This window comes from Artibeus jamaicensis, unplaced genomic scaffold (genome assembly GCF_021234435.1).
Source record: "Artibeus jamaicensis isolate MK-2021 breed Jamaican fruit bat unplaced genomic scaffold, CSHL_Jam_final scaffold_537, whole genome shotgun sequence".
Lineage (NCBI taxonomy): Eukaryota > Metazoa > Chordata > Mammalia > Chiroptera > Phyllostomidae > Artibeus > Artibeus jamaicensis.
The window spans coordinates 28602928-28622686 of record NW_026522047.1 but is presented as its reverse complement, the minus strand read 5'-3'; the positions used below and the strand labels follow the sequence as shown (position 1 = coordinate 28622686).

At 35.2% G+C, this 19759-nt stretch overlaps 1 protein-coding gene across 2 annotated transcripts in view; it reads left to right on the top strand.

Annotated features, from left to right (window-relative positions):
- GRIA2 (glutamate ionotropic receptor AMPA type subunit 2) overlaps positions 1 to 19759 on the top strand; it is a 124754-nt gene that overhangs the window by 77550 nt on the left and 27445 nt on the right. For both annotated transcript variants that reach the window (XM_053658092.1, XM_037125739.2), the window contains exons 5-6: positions 3885 to 3938; positions 8377 to 8538. In XM_053658092.1, the coding sequence (XP_053514067.1) occupies positions 3885 to 3938; positions 8377 to 8538 (216 nt within the window). The remainder of the gene's footprint in view (positions 1 to 3884; positions 3939 to 8376; positions 8539 to 19759) is intronic.

The window sequence follows — 19759 nt, the reverse complement described above, 5'->3', positions numbered from 1 at the left end:
AGTTGAACTTCTTAGAGATAAAGAAAAAGACGTGAATTGAGTGAAAATAAGTCTGCGTCCCAAGGGAAAAGTGAATAATTCATGAATTTTGAGGTGATACAATGGATTACTGCAAACACTAGGGCTATACTGTTGTCTAATGGGTTTATGCCTTCAGAAGAAGCATGTACTTATTTTTCCAAGAAGTAATTTTTTGTCTTATTTTGTAGATTTTATGTCACTCTCAAACTGTTAATCCATGAGACTGAAACATGTAGGAAAGACACATTCAGTCTGTGTTCACTGTTTGAGAAGTAAGGTAGATAGAGGCATTTGGAATGTTTTAAAGAGTAAGATGATGCCAGCACTAAGGATGCTTTATCTGTTCTTACTAGACCACCTTGCTTCAGTTTAAGGTCTTTTAGGGTAGACAGTAAGTAATATATTATGATAAAATAAAATTTACTCTGTTTATAGATAGGGTAAGTGACCACGGTGGTAGTAAAGCAACATCATGACTTACTAAAATCTCCTTCACTGGGTATCTGCTTTTATCTCTAGCTTATGTGTGTATAATTTGTAAATGCTTTTGATGGTTATAACATAGTTGATATATAATATATTACACATACATATATATATATACATAATATAGTTGATATATAGTACACATATATGTATATTCACACATTGCACTAGTAGCCACAATAACATATATATACATATATGTGTGTGTGTGTATATATACTGCTAGTTCCTTGGAATAATATACAATTGGAAGAAAAACACAATTATGTATGCATGTGTTAGACTTTCTAGGCTCCAAGTAGAAAATTAGATTCACTAATTTGTATAACACAAAGCATTTTGCAAGTATAAATGTGGATGAAGCTCTAATCACACATAACAAATGGATCTCTCACAAGATATTGAATAACTGAATAATGTTATTTTCCTATATGACAGAACTAAATGATGTATACCAGAAAGGTGAACATTTCAGTAGAAAAATCTTGATATCTGTCACAGGAGATGAATTGGGGTTGTTTTTAACCTGAAGGTCTTTTGTTCAAATGTGAACCTCGACAACTTATTTGAATTTCATAGGAGATTCTCATTTAAACTGAATTAGACATTAGTCTTTGGTTTAAAAAATTAAGTATTCATGAGTTATTATAATAAATGTTGGGAAAGCATGTATGAAAATAATTCTTTCCAAAATTAGAAAAGAGAAATTACAAGAGAAATGGGGAATATATGGAATGTAATGTTCAGAAGCAATGTGATCATGATTAAATACATAACCATTTTCACATTTACTCAGAAGGTACAGAGTATTTTGTACACATATATTATTTGTATTTTCATAAGACACTCTTGAATGCATCCAATGAGTGTATACAATGGAGGTGACATTATTCAACAAACATTTACTGAGGACATCCTCTGTGTCTGGAATGAGTGATACAAAGAAGGTAAAAAAGACTGGTGTCTCCGCCCCGTGAATTCACTGTTTAGAAAAGAAGAAAATACACATATATAAGGCTACAACATTACCAGTGATGGTCAATGTGGTCCAAAGCCATAGAGGAGGAAGTACCTATCTTAATATGGTCAGGATGATCTATGAAGAGTTCATATATGGGTAGCATTTGGCTGGTTTGGATTCACTCATTTATTAGTTCAATTTCCCTGAGTGTCTAATGTTTACATACAGGCACTGGAGTAGATCCAAGAGAGTAATAAGCAAATCGGGCAAGGCCCATCAAGGTGAATATTCATGATGTATTTATAGAAATTCATGTGTAATTATGATAATGGCATATACTATGAATGAAAAGGACAGGCTGTTATTTTTCTAAATTACACAAAGAGATCATTTGGATTGGGAGATCATGGAAGGCCTTCAAGGAATAGAGTTAACCAGGCAAAACATAGAGTCAAAGTACATTTCAAAGAAAGGAAACACTATTCGCTTACTCTATCAGTACTTAGGAGAGAGCAGAGATGTGACAAAACTCTATCTCTATAGTTGTGTACTGTTAGTAATAGAATTAAATTTTGTTAGACTATGAGAATTTCATCATTGAACGAAACCTGAAGGCACTTATTTCTAGTGATATTGAAGTAGAAAACAAACTCAGCCATGAAAAACATGAAGAAGTTAACATAAATTTCTATTGTTAGTACAATATTAATGGTCATTATAAAGCAAAGGCTATGATTGTTTGTATGGCCAACACTAAATCTAAAAATAAGGCTAATAAATTTTCATATCCCTCCTATCAATGAATGCTGAACTCCAGTAGGGATTACTGGTGGAACTATTTATACTATGTTTTTCCTTAATTCCCAGAAGGAAGACATTCATGATTCAAAAAGTAGATTGAACAGGAAACAGCACTAATAGATGTCTGTAGGAAATATGAGGGACATAATCAACTCAATTCAGCTGATGCTAATTAATGTACTTTTTCATTCAGAAGGATATCTTATCTTCAAAAGTCTCCCTTCAATACAGAGGGTTCATTTTCTTGGAAAAGGCAATTTAGCTGTGTTACATAAAAACAGGTTAGAAAACAATATAAATCCTAACTTTCTTCCAAAGAGCTACCGTTTAATATCACAGTGGCATACGGTAGAATACTTCCTAGGATTTTGCCTTTGCTCTTTAATTAAATGCATTGCTTTGGAGCACCTGACTTTGCCTGGGATGAGGGAAAGTCTGGGAAGTCTTCTTCTGGGAGGTTACATTGGGCCGAGATTCATGGCACCTTAAGATTGAATAAGACAAATAATATAATAGTGACGAGAGCTTTGCATGTAGAGGAAACAATGTATAAAGCCCCCAAGGGATGAAAAGAAACCTTTCTGTGTATATGCAAAAATACTAAGAAGGCCTGAAGACTCCACAGTAGGAAGGGGGAAAGTTGGGGCTGGAAAGCGTGAAAAACCATTAAACTTTGTAGCACATGGAGGATTTGGACTTGTTATGCTAAAAGCAATGGGGAGCTGCCAAAACTGCAATCAAGGTAGGGAGGGGGGTAATTGTTGGAATTTTTGTCTGTAGCCCTGACATTTCCTGCTTTCCATCAGTGTGACTGTTTTCTTACAAATAAAAATTGCATTTGAATATCTAAGCGTCAGGACGGCAACACAATCATTTTATCATTTACTCTCTTCATAATTTATGTAGATCAGTGAAAAGTCAAATTGATTCAGTGATGTCTGAAACTGTTTGAGCATTACCAAAATGACCACTTGTCCTACAATGCATTTATTTTGCCTTTGATTTTTGACTTAGATTTGTGGGGAAATATTAGATACTTCTCTGATACTTTGCTTCCTCAAGCTAGAAATGATAATGTTTATTACAACTAAATGATAAACACTTCAAGACTCTTAAGATAGGAGTGTTATTTTATAGCTCCATAAAAGAAATCATTTATACCCTTATTAATATTCTTTTTAAGTATAGGTATGGCTATAAACTCTGTTTATCTTTGAATATAGATGTGTGAGTATGAAACCTCATGCATGTTTGTTTCAGCTGTTTAATGTTTCATTTCAAAAAAAAAGCATAGCTTTGTAGTAACAAAATTATGACATGGTCTAATTGGTTTTTGATTTTACATTTCTTTAAATCTTGTGGACTTATTTTTGCTATTTTTGTTCAGTTATTGACTTGGAAAGAGAACGGGTATTAGGCACTAAAAGGTATTGTCACTTTTTTTCTGAGAGAAATATTGTCTAGGTTTGATCACTGTATTTCATCAAATATGAGTCATTGTGAAACATCAAAAACACGGATGTTAATATTTTGTTTTTTGTCAGGTCATAACATTAGTAATTTTACATATATATTAGTAACAGTTATGACATGATTATTTCTTTATCTTTGTTAGGTCATCACCATTGGAAAACATGTTAAAGGGTACCATTACATCATTGCCAATCTGGTAGGTGAATTAATTAATATTCATTGTTTTCATGAAGACTCTTACTAGTTAAAAATTTTTGAACAGACAGCATTTATCAGTGGTATTTATAAAAATATATTTTGATTATATTGTTTGATTAGCAGTGGCAATATATTTCTGAATTTATGTTTAGATTACTTCCTACTTTATATTTTCTATTCAATTCCCTGTAGTATAAGTGATATAAAAGTTATAGGACAATATTTGACAAGCTTTCTAAGTTGTCTTAGAAGATATATTTTACTACGGGAAATTTTTGAAAAATATATAAAATTTAACTGTCAAATTTCCTTTTGCTTCTCACTGTAACTGTATTTTATAAATGTTATTCTTTGCCTATTCCTTTGAAGTTTTAGAACATGCAATATTTGAAACAAATTCAAATTTGTACAAATCACTGGTAAAAATTAAATCTGGAAATCCCCAAATATGAATCCCCAAATATGAATACACTACACATTATTTATTTATTATTTACTACTACTATATAAGCAACACCATGAAAAATGGACTTGTATAGCTGATCACCTTTTCATTAGGGTTCCTATCAAAGATTGCACTGAGTGTCTCAGTGGTTAATAGTGTCTCCCTAAGTGTACAGAATCAGTCTTGAATCATTAGGTATTTATTTTATCTAAATAACTTTTAGACCAGCAATAAAATCAGCTTAAATCTTTCCTGTTACAAAGGTTTGTGTTCTCTATATAAGTATGATTTTGTGTGATTGAGGACTCACGCCTCCCCATGCTCAGATAAAAAGGTGAGAAAAAGTGGGGCAGAGGGAGAGAATGAGAGATTATTCTAAATAGTGTAATAGGAATGAGAAAAAGTTTAATATTTATACAAGTGCAGATTTATTACATGATTTCTGGAAAATCAGACTGTTATATCAGACAACATTTCTGTTAATGATGAAAAGAGGTAAGAAAAAATAAACTACAACCTTACAATTAATACATATTATTTTCACTGGAAGGTGGCAACTGTTGTTTAGAATATTAAATCTCCATGCTGTTGGGAGAAACCGATTATTCAAGATAAATGTTTGTTTTGCAATGCAGTGGCTACCTACCATAAAAATGGGTCCGAACTGACCCTTATACTGTGATGTTCCAGGCACTAAGTCACTCCCTACCAGGGAAGCAGGAGTTAAAGCCGACTAGCTCTGTACTCATTCTCCTTGGAGCCAGAGTCTGTGCAGGAAGAAGCCTGCACAGTCAGTCCCTGTGTGGACCATGCCATTGGATGAACAGCACAGAGCCACACTGAAAGCTGCGATCTTTAAAAAAAGTCCAGATGGAGAAGATTATATTGGAACATTGAGAAATAATGACAGAAGGTGGCTCATCAATTTGAGAGCTGATAGCTAATGCTATATGAAAAAGGAAAGAAGTGTTTGAGTGACCAATATAAAAAGAATTTTTAAGTGAAGAAAGAAAAAGCAAGTTCAGGCTGCTATGATGCTTCTAGAGAGAAATCTACCTAATATTTTCTCTGAACTCGTTTGTTTTTGGTTTTGTTTTTAATCCAAACACTTGGTATCCTCACCATATGGAATTTCTTATGAATCAGTAAATTCAAAGAATCTGCAGTGAGCTTCAATTTCTGAGAATTTAGACAACACTTGAAAATTTTAACGACATTTGAAATTAAAGAATGCCTTCGCATTTGAAGGGATTCCATCTTCCAGACTCTTGACCGGGCAGCCCCCTTTCCCAGTGCAGTGTCTGCTGAGTGTTAAAGTGCATGGTTGTACAAGAGAAAAATCCTCAGACTTTTGCTTAGTTGCACAGGAATTGCTGAAGCCTTGATTGGGCCCCCAAACCACAGGCTGTGATTAAGGTCCTGATATAGCATTTAAAAGGGTAACTTGGGCATAAAGTGATGAAGATGTGACCGTAAGGGGTCCACTTTGCATTTCTTCAACTCTCCAAATACCCTTCCCACCTACCTACCTCACAGGAAAGCACGCTGATTGAGTGAGCCTCTCTCACGCACACAGAGATTTCAAGTCTTACTACTAAATAGCTGAGCACACCCAGGTATTTGAGAAAAAGCCTTTGCTGTGGAGGATGCAATACAAACAGGCAAACAAGAGAAGCAGGATCATGACAAAAATGTTTCCAATTGTAATGAATACCTGCAGAGAAATAAGAGAAAATATACTATCTATTGAAAAAAAGACAAAAGATGCTGTGGAAAAGAAAAAAATCGAGAATGAGAAAGAACTCTGGGAAGTTAACATTGTTTCTAAATGGCAAGTAAAATTAAATGACTTGGAGGATAAAGTTGAGAAAATCTTCCAGATTAGGTAACAAAATAACAATATAATTAAAAAGGGTGTGTGTATAGGAAACTATAAGGGATTTAGATGTTTAATCTAAGGATTACAATGTCTGAATAAGAGCATTTAGAAGGATGGAGTAATGAAAGCAGAGGGAGGAAATTATCAAAAAAATATTAGAAAGAATTCTGTTTAATGAATGACGAATACCTGCCTGTTGAATACACACAATATTTTTTAAAAATCATCATGCAATTTCAGAGAAGAAGAGAAAATTTGAAAGATTTTTTATTGGTGGGAGGAAGGCAATAGTTTGAAGCCGGTAACACACAAAAAATAATTAGAAATAATGAAATTAATAAAATTGTGTTTTTCAGTAGAAACAATGAAAGTAGGTGGAACAATCCTTCAGATTAAGGTTTCAACTTAAAATTCAATGCCCAGCCAAAAGGCTAATCAAATGTTACAGAAAAATTAAGGTATTTTTAGACATTCAACATCTCAAAACAATGTACTTCCAGTGTGTCTCAGGAAACTATTGACTCTAGCAGAGGAATTGAGTAAAAGATGACAGAAAAGTGATCAGGGAAACAGGGAACTACTCAAAAAAGCAGTGAAGGAACCCGAGGCTCACAGCTGCAGAGCAGAGGGAAAGAGGAACCGATTTAGATGGTAACATCGAGGAAATCTCCTGGAAATGAGATACATGGGCACCAGGGGAGGGGGGAGAAGGGAACTAAATGGTAATGGAAAAATGTAACAAAGATTATCTAGTAAAGAATAAAATAAAAATAGAATAGATTGTCTGATATGTTATTTAAAAAAAGCTTTACTCATCATATAAACAAGACAAGTTTTCATGGATCATCTGGAAAAAAATGAAGATAGGTATATAGAGAGCCTCGGTAGTGATAAAATGCAGTGATTACTAACTTTAGGATGAACTATTATTCAAGAAGGAAAATGTAATCCTGGAACACTATCCGGCTTTGCTCTGAAAAGCAGAATTATAAATAGGAAAATAGTGAACATTAAAGTGGGTGAAGAAATAAATGATGTGGTAAAGTCAAGGAAATACATACTCATCCGGCATAAGCAGAAATGGAACAAAAATATCCAAATGGATAAATTAAGAAATATGCAGAAATAAAGAGGTCAACACACAAAAACAAATATTGAAGTTGATCATTTTGAAGCAGCTTAACTGGAGCAGGAGCACAGCAGAGCATGGAATCTATGATTTTTGTGATGCATCTTTTTGTATTTTTTGCATTATTTGATAAAAAGAAAAACCAAAATCATGACCTAATAACAAAGCAATTATTTTCCTCCACATAAATAATATTATAATATATACTTTAATGTCAACAACAAAGAAAAGTTTCTCCTATATTTTGGATTCAGGTTATATTCAATCCTCATGCACTCTAATGAGGAATGAGCATGTAAGGTGAAAATGTTTATAATTGTGACTTACTAACTTCATGATTTCATCTTTGAGACAATGCACCCTTAAAAAGAGATACAATTTATTATAGCACAGGATTTGAAATCATTGGAAACACCATATGATATTTTTAATAATGACTGAAGTCATTCTAATAATGCAAGAGAAACTGACTTTTAATTTTAATATATTTTAACAAAAAAATTAAATATCCTGCTTAATGAGATATTGTTTAATTGTTCTAGAAAAAAAGACTAGGCATTGCATAACTTCATTCTCATTTAAAAGACGCTTAGAACACCTGAGAGAATAAACAATTTAAGTGATAGGAAAAATTTGCTCACAGTGTTAGAGTTCTTGGAAAAGTAACATGTTACTCAGTATCTGTAACCACTTGGTGGTGCTTTGTGGTAGATGTAATAAATAAAACCCAGTCCTTATCCAGGAAAGATTTCTCAATGGAGGACTTTTATGTTCATAAAACCAATACACAATCATTGATTAAGAACCCTATGATGCTGAGAGGATACTAGGTACTGGTGAAGAATTTTGGCTGGTGAATACCCAGAACTTTTGTTATAGCATTTTTATCTCTGCTTATGTTCTTTGAAATTTGTAAAACCACAAGGCATAGACTTACTGGTAATTGTCAAGTTCTATTTGACATAAATGTGTTCTCTGTCTAGGGATTTACTGATGGAGACCTGTTAAAAATTCAGTTTGGAGGTGCAAACGTCTCTGGATTTCAGATAGTGGACTATGATGATTCCCTTGTGTCTAAGTTCATAGAAAGATGGTCAACACTGGAAGAAAAGGAATACCCGGGAGCACACACAACTACAATTAAGGTATGGGACCATCTGCCAGTATCTACATCTACATTGAAATCTAACTGCTGGCAAAGAGGCTGTTCTCTAGGACACTTTAGGAGGGAGATAAAAATCTTGATTTGTTATAATAATTAAAAAGTAAATACAGTGCTTCATCCAATCAGACGAAGAGTCTCTGAATGCTAAGTGCAATGCACTGCTCCAGTGTATTGTCCAGACTGATGTTTTATTTTCCATGGGTTTGGACACATTGAGGTCTTCACTTGTTTATGTGGTGTATTTTATTGTATATGCACATATGTGCACAGATTTAACTCCAAATATTAAGTACTTCTGTTGTCGATAGGAAGCTATTTTTCTGCTAGTGGTCACCTTAGTGAGAGTGGAGAGAAGAGTAAAATCTAGCAAAGTGTGGGACATGGAGTGAATGGAATATGATGATGCTCATTCTTTATAAAACTAAGGAAATTTAAAAGCAAAAGTTGAAAAACACTTTCAAATGTGTAGGGATGTCATGTGTTTATGGATTATAAAGCAGATTCTATATGAACCAGTCAGGGACAATGTTATTTCAGTTGCTCTCACAGTCAGTTATGTTTCTACATCACAGAAAATTTTTGTGTTGTTTTTTTGTACATAATGGAAAAAAACTGATATTGATATTTGGCTTTAAATTTGTGCCCATCTGTGAGACTGGTTCTAGATAGGGATTCGAAGTTTTGAGTTCTTGACTTTTGGATGCATAAATAAGTCCTATTAATAACAAGTCAAATTTGGAAAAGCATCCCCCCATAGAATGTTAACGAATAACCCAGAGTTAATTTCTTCTCAAAACTAGGTGACTTCCTGTTTGGTGACTTTGATTGAGATTCAGCATGCATACTGTTTATAACAGTATTGTCGGCCTGTGGGACAACTGTCACCCAGCAGGCCAATGGACACCTAGCTTTCCAGGTGGTATTAGCGTCTCCACCTGCGCTCAGTGGAGCTCAGACTGCCGACCCAGTTCTGTGGAACTGCAAGCTCCCATCTATCAAGGATGGTGCCATTTAAGTTCTCTGATGAAGCGTGCATGTGGCATGCACCCTCAAATGGAACGAAAGTGCTCTCTTGAATACTCTAATGGTCATCTCGTTGCCTTCCTCTGCTGCCTGCTGGGAGAGAGCAAAACGAGATGATTGTTTTTCTCGTGGAGGTCCTGTCCTTATTGAAGTTCCTGTGTCCTGCATGAAAAAGGAAAGCGATTTGGGGGTAGGAGAGATCTTGGCAATGCACTCTTAACCTTTTTGCTAAAATCCAGCACCAGATTTCACTCTGTTGAGAGCCTGCCTGGTGACCTTTCTTCACTGTCTTCCTGCTGTAGCATTTCACTCCCGGGCCCTCCTGAGCCTCCCTGGTGGCTGCTCCTGACAAGTGTCAGAGAGACTGGGATGGCCCTTCTGTGTGGGGAGCAGCACAGAGCACAGGCTTCTAGGCTTGAAAACCTTGGCCCCAGTACAATGTTGGACATTTAGCTCAGGGTTCTCATCTCCACAAAGCAGTAGTGGCTGTTAATATCCAGGGTCACATGAAGATTAGAAATGTACGGCCTATTAACACAACTTTAGAAATCTAAGTGCCAATGGGAGATAATAGTATATATGGCTTTTTGAAGCTTGATCAAAATTACAGGACATCTGTGGGAGAATATGGCTTTGGGTGTGAGTTCATCCCAACACAGATATGAACACATTTTTGTTCACATACCACAGGACCAGAAACTGAGTGAATATGTGTGTGTGTGTATACACAGATATATTCATTCAGATGAATATATATTCAAATGTGTATATATACATATATGTGTATATTCATATATATACACACTTATATGTGTGCATGTATGTTTTTGTCTCTGTGTGTATATATATATATATATAGGACTTATTGATATATATATATCAATAGGATATATATATATATAATCAAAGGCAGGCTATATGATATACAGTCCTGCCTTTGATAATCCACAATTGAATGGAAGAGACAAAATGGCAATGAACAAATATAATAAATAATGACACATGAAAATATGCCAGCCTCCTGCATATGATTAGGCCAGAACAGGAAAGGCACACGTTAAGGAAGGCTCTCTGGAGGTGGGGTACCTGAGCAGGGCTTTGTGCATGGTTGAGCAGGAGGAAAAGCATGGGAGGTGCTTAGGGAAGCATCTACAACATAGAGACTAAAGTGAGGGAGCAGCAGGACAGATTCAGGGAGACTCAGCATGCGGCCCCTGCAAACTCTTCCTGCAACAGTCTTTTCATCTCAGTTGAGGGCAACTGCATTCTTTCAATGGTTATTTCGACCAAAAACCTGGAAATGCCCTTAACTCTATTTTCCTCCTAACCCACATCCAATTTGTCAGGAAACCCTATCAGCTCTGGGAGGGTCCTCACCACCTCTTCTGTGACACCCCCTAAATCCAACCATGATTGTCTCTCTGCCAGGACTATTGCAATGATCTCTTATACTGGTTTCCTTTCTTCCATACTTGCCCATCTATCTCCCATGTTTGTGGTCCTTTTAAAACATAAATTAGAATATGTCACTCTTCTGCTCCAAGCCCTTTAATGACTCTCTGTTTCATCTGAGGTAAGTGCCAAAGTCATCCCATTAGCCTTTACATGGCTCTAAACACACATGACCTTCTCTCTTGTCCCCCCAACCCCCACTCCCACCTTGCTCACTCTGCTTCAGCCACATGGACCTTTTTGCTCTTCCTTAAGCACAAAAGGCACCTTCCCACTTTATGGCCTTTGTGCTATTTCCTCTTCTGAATGATTCCCCCTTACATAAATCTCCATGGCTAAGCCTCCCACACTTTTTAGGTCTTTGTACAAATGCCATCTTCTCAAGGAAGCCAATAGCAGGCTCACTATTTAAAACTGCAATTTTCCCCCATCAGGGTGTGTCACCTTGCTCTTTCTCTGCTCTGTTTGGCGCCATTATTTCCTTTCAGTGTACTGTATTTATAATTAATCCATTCATTACATTGGAGCTGTCTCTCTTCCCTGAAAGTGAGTGCCATGGGAGCAGAAATCCTGTTCTTGTTGTTAGTTCACTGATGGATCCCCAGCTCCTAGAATAAGACCTGGAACATAATAGCTGTTTGATAAAGGCTTTCAGAATGAACAAAGAGAAGAAAGCAAAGGCACTGTGCTAGCTCCTATTAGCAGGGCCTAAGATCTGGAAGCAAAATGAGGCTTCTTAGAAGAAGCAATATGGAATTTGAAACCTGAAGGAGGTGTGGGAATTAGGAGAAAGAAGTGCCAATGGCTCTGCAGAGAGGAAATAAGATAAATAAAGTCCACAATATAAGGAGATACATGTATTTCCATGGGGCTGATGGTTGAACAGAGGTATTTGAAGGAATGTTCAGAACAAATACTTTACAAATCTGCGGGATCCAGATCTTGTGTGTCTGTGGGATTGTTTGTGTTATTCTGAGAGCAACAGGGAACTACTAGAGGATGGCTGATGATCATGGTTTCTATACCAGAAGGCTATTGTGCCTGTCCTGGTGACAGCAGATTGCAGGGAGAGCAGGTGATGACCGGAGAGCTTTTAATAAGATCCCACAAACACTCAGGCAACAGGTGAGCATGGTCTGAACTGTGACTGTGGCATGAGGGTGGCAGGAAATAAATGGGTTTGTTGCATTTGCCAGTTCTTTCGACCTCTTCATTTGTAAAATAAATCATAATCGCAAAAGCTACCCATTCATTTACAATGTATTGATAAAGTTCAGTTGAGAGATATTTGTGGTTTCAAAGAGGAATCTGAAAGGCAGTCTGCATCATTTGTATGTTATTGGCCTTGGGTCTCAAACAGTGGTTTGTACAGAGTCAGCACATAATAAACACCTGTTTCAGTGAAGAGGAATGGAATGAAAAATATAGACCCTTTGAAAGTATCCAATTGCTGAAAATCAAAAATTAGGCAATTATCACTGCTTATACCATTTGGTTTAAGCTTCTGTCCTAGTACTTGTTATCTTCTTTAATTCCATCATGGCAGACAAGCAGCATTCCTTACTTGAAGAAATGTAAAACCAGACCTGAACCATCAAGGCACCTGGATTTAAATGGCACCGTGAAAATGCACATTTTACCTTCCTTAAATTTTTTTTCAAAAAGAGGCAGATTATGATTGCCACTATCTCAAAAACAATTTATAAATATTTCAGTGTTTAGCTAGATCTCCGGTGGACTGACTTTTGCATGGCATTTAAATAATGGATTTCACACAAGAATCTCATTTGACTCCAGAAACGACTAAACACAGACTCACATTTTCTGAATTGCTGTCCTAAGAAAGTTATTAGACCCGTCTGAAAATAGCGCAATCTTTCGCAGTTGAGTAATTAGCATTGTGCATTAAACAGTACCCTGGTGGCCTGATAGAATTAATCCTGCTTCTTGAATGTTTTGACTGACCTGAACCACAGCTGACACATTGGAATCCCCTACTTTTGATATTAAAGCATGTTGCCCCATAAGAACCTGGAAGCTTGACACATTTATTTACATTTTGTGCTTTAATATGCGTATATGACTGAAATAAACCCAAATATTAATAAGTGGATATTGATAAAATTATATATTTTATAAAATAATTTGTAAAGTAAAAATAGTGTTCTTCAATTACAGTTTATTTTCAATATTGTTTTATACTGGTTTCAGGCATACAGCAAAGTGGTTAGATAGTCATACAGTTTACTAACTCTTCCCTCGATATTTCCATACCCACCTGGCACCATACATCGTTAACCCGATATCTCTGACTGTGTTCCCTATGCTGTATCGTACATCCCTGTGACGGTTTTGTGACTACCAATTTGTATTTATACATCATTTATCCACTTTCACCCAGTCCCCCAACCCCTCTCTTATGGCAAAGACCAGTCTGCTCTTAATTCTTAAAAACTGCTGTTATTTAAATATGTATGTATACATTACACCATGAAAAATTTAAAAATGCATTATTATTTGCAGTAATAATGCAGGATATCTAGGTTTGTCTCATTTCCATGACTTTATCTCTGAAGGGAATCATTGTAGGTGATCTATAAGATTTCTCCCGAAGCTCTAATACTGTGAGTACGTAAAGAGGTAATTTAGGCACACAAGAAAATAATACACTAACATTTGGAATTTTTGCTGAACCTCTGACAGGCTTCATGGTCCCTCTGTCTCTCAAAGACTAGTGGCTTCCAGGTAGACAGCTCTGAACTCCAACTCACCCTGGCAACTATGTTTTATTTTTCATAAAATGAAAAACATGAGGGCATTTCTCTTTCTTAGAAGGTTTCCAGGAAGTGGGGAGAGTCAGGGGGAAGAATTTATGCACCCAACAAAATAAAAGTTGTGCTTCTGAAAATGTCTTTACCCACCTGTGGGTGAGTCAAAACCAGACAGTTTGTTGACTTGAGTATCTTCTGTCTTTGTGAATCTGATTAGTTTTATCTAAAGATTTGAATCCTTAAGTGAATTAAAAGTTTTAGGATATAAAAGTCTTGGCCCATAGCAAGATTTTCAAGGACAATAGCCAACTGGAAAATTTAGGGAAGAATATGTTGTTTTTAATATATTATTTTTGCATGAAGAGACTTGGATTAAAAATATCATAGTGGGTTAAAATTATTTGTATTATATCTAAAGAATAATTATTTGTATTATATATAAAAATAATTAAGGCAGCTCTGTTGGTTTCTTGCCATATTTTAATTTTTTAATTAAGAGTTCATTTTTAAAGCCATTCTAGGTCCCCAGGAAAACTGAACAAAACATACCGAGATTTCCTAAATACCCTTCACACCCACATAGGCATATATAGCCTCCTCCAATAACCCCACTCACCAGAATGATACGATTTATTGGAGTTGATGAATCCACTTTGGCATATCATATTACCCAAAGCCCACAGTTTGCATTATGGTTCACTCTTGGTGTGGGGCATTCTATAGGCTTGTACTAATAGCATCCTCCCATCATTATAGTTTTAAACAGAGTACTTTCACTGCTATAAAAATTCTCTGTGTACTTCCTATTCATCACTCCTCCCACTCTCATCTCCTAGCAACCATGGACACTTTTTACAGTCTCCATAGTGCTGCCTTTTCCAGAATGTCATATAGTTGGTATCATACAGTATGTTGCCCTTTCAAATTTTTTTGACTTTTAGTATATTCATGTAAAGTTCTTCCAGGTGTTTTCCTGGCTTGGTAGCTTATTTCTTTTGAGTGTGGGAAGTTTTCTATTGTCTGTGTGCAAAATTTATTTACCGATTCGCCCACTAAAGGACATTTTGGTTGCTTCCAAGTTTTGACAACTATGAATAAAGCGGCTGTGAACATCTGTGTGCTGGTTTTTTGAGTAGACATATGGTTTCAACTCCTTTGGGTAAATACCAACTGGTGCAATTGCTGGATCATATGGTAAGAGGATGTTTAGTTTTGTTAGAAACTGCCAAACTATCTCCCAAAGTGGTTATACCATTTTGCATTCCCACCAGCAATGGATGAAAGTTCCCACTGTTTCACTAATGTTGAGTTTTTATGAACATTTTGTGTGTGTGTGGTGGTGGGGGGGTTAAGTTTCAAAAGGCACATTCAAAAGGCCTTCCAGGAAATTAAAGATGACCTTATCACCAACAGCTCTTTTCTAGTGGGTAGACTACAGTTGGATTTGAAATTAAGTCAAGTGAATAATTTTAAGTTTATAATGTATTTCTTACTACTATTCTTTTTCTTCTGGATCTAGTTGATTCTTAGACATTGCCAAGAATCTTTTTAAAAACTTTCTATATTTCTGATAGGCTTACTTATTTTTCCCAGTGCTCAACAATTTGACCCTGTTGTCAACTTTGTAGTACAAGGAAACTGAGAATTATATTGTGTAAGATTATCTAAAGGAATATCATTCAATGCATAATACTTTTATATTTAAGTAAACAACTGATGCTATTTTTAAAATGAGTAGGAAAAATTAACTGGGCCATCAAACTTTTAACACCTCAAAATATGTTACTTGCAACACTATTTCTATGGAAAATAATTGGTGTTGCAGAAATTTTGAAAATGGTAATTAGTTTGGACAATGCTGATCAAACAAAGTTAAACATTGATGTTACTGCAGCTTTCTCAAGGCTTCTTAATATGCCGATCTAGTAAGTTCAGAATTATTTTCTGAACTTACTAGATCACAGACTTTTGTAGATCAGGATAGTGGTTTTGAAACACTGTAAAAACTCACTAGATTTATATCAGGATAGACAGGAGTGACAGAAAAAAAGGCCAAATGCTGGTCAATAACTCTGATTTTTAGCACATTTTACAACTCACCCAGCTTCACATTTCCTGTAACTTTAACTCATTTGATGCGTAAACATCAAACAAGGGGGCCAGTATCTCCCTGTTCTTGAGTCTGATGAGTTTCCTGGGACTCTAGACTCTCTGCTCTAAAGCTGTGACAGCCCCGAACAAATCAGGGCAGTTGATCGCTCTCGTTACCCCAGAAATGCAGATTTCTCGATTCACATTCCATCTTAGTCACGTAGTGTTTTAACCCTGGGCAAATATAAATTGATACCTTAAAATTTTCACCTGTGAAATTGGAATAACAATATATGTTGCAAAGGCTATTTTTAAAAAGTTCACTAAAAAATTATCCAACTCAGGTTTGACACATAGAGAACTAGGTCAACATGATTTTTTTTTTGTCTTTTCCTCAACCTCCTTTCCCACACTCCTATGGTATTCAAGAGGTATTCCTCTCTTTATTTCATTGATCAGAAACCTTGGACACGGATACTTTCATTAATCTGCCTGAGGCAACAGAGTAGTAAATGATAAAATCATGGCTTGAGCCCTATCTTTTGATGCTATATGCAAAGCTTTCTCAACGCTCTTCAATTCAATTTCATGTGTCAAGAAAAATTTGCAAAGTGGCCATTCACAGGAAATTTTGCAACACTTCATAATGCCTCAAGTCTATGCTCGAGCAATATGTTTCCTATTTTAGCATGTGCTGATAGGATATGTTTAGGAATCCATGCTATATTATGATGACTCATAAAATTTCTACTTTAGTCTATTTATTCTCTTTGTATATTCATTAAATTTTAAAGGTATATAGAGCAGCTTTTCATTTCCTCTTTTCTCGGTTGTCAGAATATTCTGGGGGGGGTTTGGTGTCAGTGATCACAGTAAAATATTGCTGAATATATACATGCCTGATGACTATTGGGCATAACAAACATTTAAAATGCCTATTTTATTTCATTTTAGAAAAATAAATGTTAATAAATATGTATTTAGAATGGAATATAAAGTACATTTGGAAAATGGGCCATAGAAACATTCTCCCAGGTTCCTTCTTAAAGTCTAGTTATGATGTGATTGTGATATAACACTGCAAATCATAATCGCCTCCACGGAAGGATTAATATCCAGCTCAGCTAAGGCATTTCACAGAACATAAACATCAGGGCAGGGATGATACATTTGTTTTCAAAGAAAGAGGTAGTTACATTGCCATCATGTTCCCTTCAAATTAATTTACATCTAGTTTAGTGAATGGCAGAATAAAGCTGAAATATTTAACTATCCAATCAAAATGCGAACATATTTGTTTGGAAAAAGAAATGAGCCACATATGCAGACCATAAACAAAATGGAACTCTGGCTACGGAGGCTGTTGATTTTCTCTTGGCCCAGAACTGGGTTTCTGTGATTGTGACTTTTAATTCAAAATGATAATAGGCTTGAGACTTGATTAGATTTGAGCATCTGAAAAAGTTGAAAGGATTTTCCTTCTTAGAGTGTTCATGCTCGGAATCACAATTATGAGATGCCCGTGGACTTAATGGTTTTAGTTCATTCAAACTCATCTTATTTTTTTAATGCAGTTCACTAACATTTATAGGCTTCTAAAACATTTAGCAGATGGTTTTATAGATTTCTCATAGTAATGTGAGCAAGCTCACTCAAGTAAAATTTTGGCTTTTAACTGTTGTCCTAATTTTTTTATGCAAACTGCAATACTTTTAAATATTTGGTTTATCCAATCTAAGTTCTGTTTCCTACTCAGTAACGTAGCCTTCGTTGTGGGAATTAAATTGGCAATGAACTGATTGCTATATATGAAAGCAAATTAATCTTTTTCTTTTTCCTCTAAGGGAATAAAAAGAAACATGCAAATGAGGCAGATAAATCTTCCTTGATATCTCTTATTTTTCCAAGAAGTCTTAAGTATACAAGTTTTAAAATAATGTTTTTGATATAATACATGTTTTTCCTAAATTGTATATGGATATTATAGAATGCTTGGAAAATAATATAATCATGTATATTTCCTCCCTATTATTAAAACAATTTTGTTTCTTTTTCTTTTTCTATTTTTTGTTGAAGGGCTATAAACATTTTAAAAATTACTCTCAATTTTTTGTAGAAAAACTTTAAAAAATTAGTTCTAATAATCTTTTCATTTATTTTAAATTTTCATCGTTCACATTGTTACATAATCTTTATCAGTGTCACTTTTTAATGGCTGCATAATGCTTCCTCAAGGCAGAAAGCACAGTTTTTAAACATCCCTTTAACTGTCAAAAATTTAGGTCATTTCTAGTTTTTGCATATTACAAATAGTACTGCAATTAATTTTTTGTATGAAAATTCCTTATATTTGAGAATATTTTCTTAGGATAGGTTCCCAAGAATTACATTTTAAATCTAAGAATATAAATTGCTTAAATGGATCTGTAGCATACTATATTCTGCTAATTTCTTGCATACACAGTTCAAAGGAAAGGGTTGCAGATTTTGGAAGATGTGGTTCTGGTTTTTATTTAGATTTGTCTAGTTCAGGTATTTGGAGAACACCCCAGTATAACCATCTAGGGGGCAATCTATATCTATAAAGAAGAATCCACATATAGGTCAATAATATAGGCACAAATTGCATTGCTTAACTAGCTTGTGAGAAGACATTCCAGTAGAAAAATTTAAAGGTAAACATGAATACCTTATTACAGTTAACAGTACTCATGGCTTTCAAATCATCTTTTTTTTTCTTCTTTCTTCCTTCCAACTTTTCCATTAAATACGGTTCACTTACATAATAAAATGAAGGCAGTTCAACTGCCTAATTCATTCAGATTAAATGAATGATCATCATACACTACAATTTTCAGTATCAAAAATGAAGGCTTAAGTTTTGGATGCAGGCAAATACCATATGAATTCACATATATGTGTAATCTGAAGAATAAGTAAACAAAATAGACTCATAGACACAGAGAATACACTGAGTGTTAGGATACTGGGTGAAAAAGGTGAAGGTATTAAGAAGTACAAATTGATAGTTTATGGGGGTGTAAAGTACAGCATAGGCAATATAATCAATAATATTGTAATAACTATGTATGATGCCAGATGGGTACTGGAAATATTGAGGAAAACACTGATAAAACATATAATTTTACAAAGTACTCTTCTATATACCTGAAACTAATACAAAACATGTAATGTAGACTGTATTTAAAAGTAAAATTTTAAAAATTTCTGGAAGCATTAGAGGGGAAAATACATACCACATAAACCATATTCTTATTTCCCCTACTATATAGTATCTCTCACATTAAAACAACACATAAAACAGACCTCTATCTACCATGAGACCAATTATAAAACTCTAATAAGCATATTGCAGTTATCTACCTACATATCTTTTCACTGGCTGGGGAGAGAATGTGAGGGCAGGGCCCGTATCAAGATCACTGACCTTCCCTTCCTTCTTTCCTAAGTCTTTTCAGTGTTTCCACCCCTGCCTTGCACTCTAAAAATTCAGTAGTGACAGACACATCAAACAAGTTTTTATTTCCCTGGAGTAAATATTCTAGTAGGGAGGAGAGAAGAAGAAGACAAATGAAGAATGCATGAACAAGACATGCAAACAGAAGAGAATAAACAAGCACAGATGGAGGAGGATGACTGGCCAGTGATCTAGGCAGGAAAAGCAGCACTGAGGAAGTAATGTTTGAGCACAGGGACTCAATGTAAGGCCATGGGGTAAATGAGATCACGTAGAGAGAGCAAGGAGGGTTGATGGGGGAAGACAGATTTCGACACTCCTCTTAAAGTTTCTTATGAAGAAGAGATCCAAGATGGTGGCAGAGTAGGTGGATGTTACACTCACCA